The following is a 6073-nucleotide window of genomic DNA, read 5'->3' on the forward strand; positions in this document are numbered from 1 at the left end:
CATACAGACCGGCCGCTCACTGGCTGAGTGAGGTGTGGGCGCAACACCGAGGGTTGCGATCCCGTTGCCGGTCCTGGTCCGGTATGGGCGCGACACTGAGGGTTGCGATCCGTTGCTGGTCACGAAAAAAGACAAAAAAAAAAAAAAAAAAAAAAAAGAAAGCTAATACAAAGTCAAAGAAAAAAATGGAAAACAAACTATCTTCCTTTGTTAGTGTTCAGTGTGTTCAGTAAGATAGTCAGTGGATACTACAGGTATTAAACATGAATAACTCCTATGTTATAGACGTAGATTCACAAAGAGTATGTCTACAACATTTTCCACAAGCTGTTCAATGTAAAAGGGCAATAATGATGATTTTTACTAGATATTAACTGAAAATTTCAAAGAGAATATTCAGCTTTAAAAAAATCTCAGTCATAAAGAGGGGTATTTGGGATAATTTATATGGGAGCCCTCTGAAAAATGTAAAAAGCAAAATACAAATTCAAGTGGAATACTGAACAATAAATCTTAGGGAAACAGCATTATAAGGTCAATGAAAAGAACATAAAAATATTCTATTACAGTAAAAAACATAGCTTTTATACAGGTAAGCCTATTCAAAATACACATCAAGTTGCAAACAGCCTCTGTTATATCTAATTAACATAAAATTACTAAATAGAAAGCATACTTACAGAGCAGTAAAGAAATTTATCCTGGTATGCTCATTTATAGTAAATTTAGCCCTCTTGAAATAAACAAAGGTCATAGCCAAAAGATACTATAAGGAAAAAGTTAAAAATGAATATTAATGTTGTGCTTTCATAAATAAAACTGCTTTAAAATAGTTAACTTAAATTTCTGATGAACAATAAAACAATCAAGCACTATTTATCCTTATTATAGAATTAGCTATTTGAGTACTTATTTTTTTAGTTTACTGTAATCCATATGAACAGTAACCAATAGTTACTTGATCATTTATCACAAGTAACTAGAATGGACTCCTAAATTTTATTATAGCCAATAAGCTTTGAAAACCCCATTTTTTTCCTAACTTAAATTTCTAACCTATAGGGAATTTAATAATAAAATAAATAACCATACATCCTTTCTGTAGATTTACCAATTGTTAATATTTTGCTACATTTGCTTGATATCTCTATTTGTGTATGTGTTATGTGTATACATAATATTTTTCTGAATCCTTTAAGTAAGTTGAAGTTCTCCATACTCACTTTTAAAAATAACCTTTAAGGGGCCGGCCCATGGCTCACTCGGGAGAGTGTGGTGCTGATAACACCAAGGCCACGGGTTCGGATCCCATAGGGATGGCCGGTTAGCTGAATGGGGGAGCATGGTGCTGACAACACCAGGTCAAGGGTTAAGATACCCTTACTGGTCATCTTCAAAATATTTAAAAAAAAAAAATAATAAAAATTACTTCTAAATGACTTCAGGCATTAGAGTAATATGGCTCAATTTTCAGGGGAAAAACATTTTAAATGTATTATTAGATACATATATGCCTCAGAGATGTCTAGCCTGATATTAGAACATATGCCAGGTTGTGAATGTTCAAATTAGAAAAAAGTTGTAATAATAATGTATGAGAATCTCTCTCATAAGATACTTATTCATCCTATCATCACAGGACTGGCCATAAACACGATTCCAAGTATTCACAGTAATCTCCAGTGAAGGACTCTTCAAATAGTGCTGTTACAGTACTTCTGGTTAGTTACTTTTCAAACACTTCCCCCTGCTGTCCAACAACTTCAATGTACTTACAACTGTAAAGTTTAAAACTTCACAATGCCACATAAATTGGACATTTGCTATTAGAGCATTACTGTTATTTTTTATTAAAGTGTTAGTAACTTTTTGATTATATTTTAAAATAACTTTTTTCTTTTAGAAATACATTATTATATATTTATGGATAACATGTTAGGCTGTCCAGGATCTGATCAAAATAATTCAGTCTTTGAAGAGAGGGATTTGGAGAAACAACAATAGCCAGGAGTTGATGATCACTGTAGCTAGACGAGGCACATGAAGGTTCTTTGCTCTATTCTACGTTAAGTTGAGTGTGTTTGCAATTTTCCAAAATGAAATTTCCAAAATAATAATGATTAAATAAAAACAACAAAAAACCTTCTCTTATTTTATCTTTGTCATCTTGAGATAAAAGCTCACATCGATACTAACGAGTATTTATTTATTTTTTCTATTTTCAAACATTTGATTGGCGGCTATTTAATTGGGAGCTAACCTCCTTTTCTGTTGGTTGCTACACTATTTAAGTGTGATATGCTGAATTTTCTAATATGAAAGCCTGGTCCAAAATGGCATTTACAAAGCTGAAATTGTATCTATTCAGCTAAATCTAAAGAGCACAGAAAACATCAGTTTCCTAGTATGTTAGACATTTTTTTATAAAACTCTGATTCCTAAATAAATAACATGTTAAGCCACTTTACCCTTTACCCTAAAGATTATTGGGATTTGTTTTGTCTGAATTACTTACAAAATATTAAAATGTACCACAAACTGCCTTAGTGTCCTGAATTGTCAGAATACTTTTTCTCCACAGCCTGATAAAATGTGATAATTCTGATGAAAATGTATTCATTCTACACAATTCTTGTTTTCAATCAAACAGATATGGACTACAGTCACTTAAATCTAATCAGTAATATTCTACAATTCCTCAAGTATAGATGAATCCATGCTGTTTGCTAATTCCAAAAATTAATGTGTAAGAATTCTGCTTTGAAGGAGCAATGCAGGCTCTTTTCCTAACCTTAATTAGATAGAAAATTCTTACAAGGTCTCATTTAAAATTCTGATGGACTAAACATAATGATGCTGCTTAATTATTATATCGCTACCAAATTTACCTTGTCTGCAATTTAACAGCAGCAGTCCATCCACAAGAAATCTTGAATTAAGTCGTCATCTATAGCAAAAATACCTATTACTTGTCTTTTAAAAATAGAACGTTTCCTTTTGAAGAATTAATTTCTATAACTGGAGATTGTAAATGTTTAGAAATCAAACAATAATGGCTGGAACAGTGTTGTTTAAGGTGTAGTTTTCAGTTCTTGAGTATATTGCAAGAACTGTACAAAAAGATACTGTCTTACCATCCATCTTCCCACCTGCTTTGCCTTAATATATAGCTCAAATTGCAAGGAGAATGGTAGAAGTGTATGGTTTATTCAATATCCAACAACACTTTTGAGAAATGTGTCTTGGGTAACTCTAGACTAGGTTTTCATTCTTTCCAAAAACCAGTCTTAAAAAGTGGAAATGGAATCCGATAAAAGATAACTCAGTCTTTAAGAAATAATGACTTAATGGATATTCTGTTTTCCAGATATGTTTCACTTTTGTACTACTTTCTTGGTTTAGTTTCCAGGGTATATTTAGTTTTGGATTATGCTCTTCTACTTATCTCTGTTCCACTTATCTGTCATTCAAATATATATACGAGTATCTACATGAAAAGGTTTATAACTCATTAGATTTTATAATTGACACTTAATTGTGGAAAAACTGAATATTAGGATAAAAAGATGAACAATCAAAAATACTGTTTTAGGGCTGGCTGGTTAGCTCAGTTGGTTTGAACATGTGGCTTATAACACCAAGGTCCAGGGTTCAATCCCTGTACTGGCCAGCCACCAAAATAAATAAATAAATAAACATAAATATATATATTTATAGATATATATATATATCTATAAATATATATATTTATGTTTATTTATTTATTTATTTTGGTGGCTGGCCAGTACAGGGATTGAACCCTGGACCTTGGTGTTATAAGCCACATGTTCAAACCAACTGAGCTAACCAGCCAGCCCTAAAACAGTATTTTTGATTGTTCATCTTTTTATCCTAATATTCAGTTTTTCCACAATTAAGTGTCAATTATAAAATCTAATGAGTTATAAACCTTTTCATGTAGATACTCGTATATATATTTGAAATCTTTTTTCCATTTCTCCCCCCCATTTTAAGTTAAGTAACAAAGCATAACTACTTTATATTCTTTTTTACACCCTAGAAATGTCATCAATGAGACAAATATATAGAAAATTCTAAGAACAGCTACTGATTTCCTGAGGATAATTAGTTTCTGCCTTGTTAATTCCATTTCTATGTCTTAACAATATATAGAAAATTCTAAGAACAGCTACTGATTTCCTGAGAATAATTAGTTTCTGCCTTGTTAATTCCTTTTCTATGTCTTAAATTACCTAATATGCTAGAGACAGGTATTTTCTCCTATTTCTCATGACCAGTTATGAGTACTAAAATAGTTTAAGGGTAATAATTTTGTTCTACTCTTAATAAAAAAGGAAACTTGTATTAACATTCTAGATCCTGATGGGACAGCATTTGTATGTCTTTTTCTACTTATATTCCTTACATTTTTTTCTGATCTGATCTTTTCATTTGCTTTTCTTTAAATATTAACCAGCTTGCTTGAACGCATTTGGCCTTCCTCTATAAACAAGGAAGCTGGTTACTTGTATCTAGCAGACTATAATATCCACTTGACTTCATTCATTCCTACAGATATTTACCAAAACCCATCTACCTTTATTTTAATCTCTCTATCTTACTACCCTACCTCAAAAAACATAACAGAAAAATCTATTTCTTGGGGCCGGCCCGGTGGCACACTGGATAGTGCGCCGCTTGGGAAGTGAGGCGGCGCTCCCGCCAGAGGGTTCGGATCCCACATACAGACCGGTTCCCGCTCACTGGCTGAGCGAGGCGCGGGAGCGACACCGAGGGTTGCGATCCCGTTGCCGGTCCCCGGTCCAGTACGGGGGCAACACTGAGGGTTGCCATCTGTTGCCGGACACGGAAAAAAGACAAAAAAAAAAAAAAGATCTCTTTCTTGACTAGTTGAAGTAGTATAAAGAAGTTTCTTTTCGCCTACTTGTTAAAAAATTTATCAGCAAAACAGCATTATCTCATGATATGAACAAGTTCAAACTCAATTTCATTATATGAACATGATGATAAAGCATATTTAAGTTTTAACAACGTTCCCAAGATGTAGTACTGAAACTTCTCTTGGTTGACCAACATTCCCGATTTGCTTCATTTTAGCAGTGAAAATCCTGGGAAACCCTGTCACACTGGGTTAATTAGCTCACCTGAATCTTTATGTAGTATTTTACTATAGGTCAAACAAAACCATGCTATGAACCTGAATGCCCAGAATTTACATTTGACACTTGGATTTACGTAGTCTCTTCAAGCTAGGTGAGTCTGAATTTTTAATCCATAAGCAAGCAAAACAAACAAAAAGCCTACATTAAAACAAACAAACAAACATACAAAAACAAAAACACTAAATAAAACAAAACCAATTTGATTGCAGATGGGAAATCTGACACAGAAAATAACAGCATCCTCTTTGTTCATTACGAAAATGATAAAATAGATGTTTACATTCTAATTTTTAAGGACTTTATAATTTCTGCTAGTAGAATATTTTAAACCTACCAAGTAATTTAAAGAAAGCAGTCATTTCCTGACGCTGTATAACAAAAGAAGATCCTTTGGGGTGTGTAGATTTGCTGTTTTTATGTGCATTTTTTTCAGATGCTTGCCAACTATCTTTAAAAACAGGACGCTTTAGATTAACGGGTTTTTTAGGCTGATGTGATCTATTTGATCCTGATTTTACATGAACAGTGACAGTAGGTTGTGTCTCACAACACATCTGACTGTGCCTCATTTAGGTTTCCCAAGATTTCTGTAAAAATAAAACACAAAATTATTTATCACACTCACTCCTTAACTGTATAAAAACAGCTAATTTGATGATGTACTACCAGATGGAGTCATATGAAATGTTACTGCTATTAAAATGTTATTTGTGGGCCGGCCCGGNCGACACTGAGGGTTGCGATCCGTTGCCGGCCACGAAAAAAGACAAAAAGGAAAAAAAAATGTTATTTGTGACAATGACTCATTTGAGAAATTGCTTTTAGAATTCAGTGCTGGGAAAAGCTATGCTTCCTTCAGATAACTGATACACTTCCTCTTCCCAAATAAT

The 6073-nt window shown here is 33.2% G+C and overlaps 1 protein-coding gene across 1 annotated transcript in view; it reads right to left on the reverse strand.

The window, feature by feature from the left end:
- Positions 1–5752, reverse strand: part of LOC103606404 (speedy protein A-like) — a gene marked incomplete at its 3' end in the record, with an annotated part of 26329 nt that extends 20577 nt beyond the window's left edge. The window contains 3 exon segments of the mRNA XM_008591004.1: positions 681–766; positions 2889–2947; positions 5518–5752. Coding sequence (XP_008589226.1) covers positions 681–766; positions 2889–2947; positions 5518–5752 — 380 coding nt within the window.
- Between the last annotated feature and the right edge of the window lie 321 nt (positions 5753–6073).

This window comes from Galeopterus variegatus, unplaced genomic scaffold (genome assembly GCF_000696425.1).
Source record: "Galeopterus variegatus unplaced genomic scaffold, G_variegatus-3.0.2 Scaffold6553, whole genome shotgun sequence".
NCBI classification, from domain to species: Eukaryota; Metazoa; Chordata; class Mammalia; order Dermoptera; family Cynocephalidae; genus Galeopterus; species Galeopterus variegatus.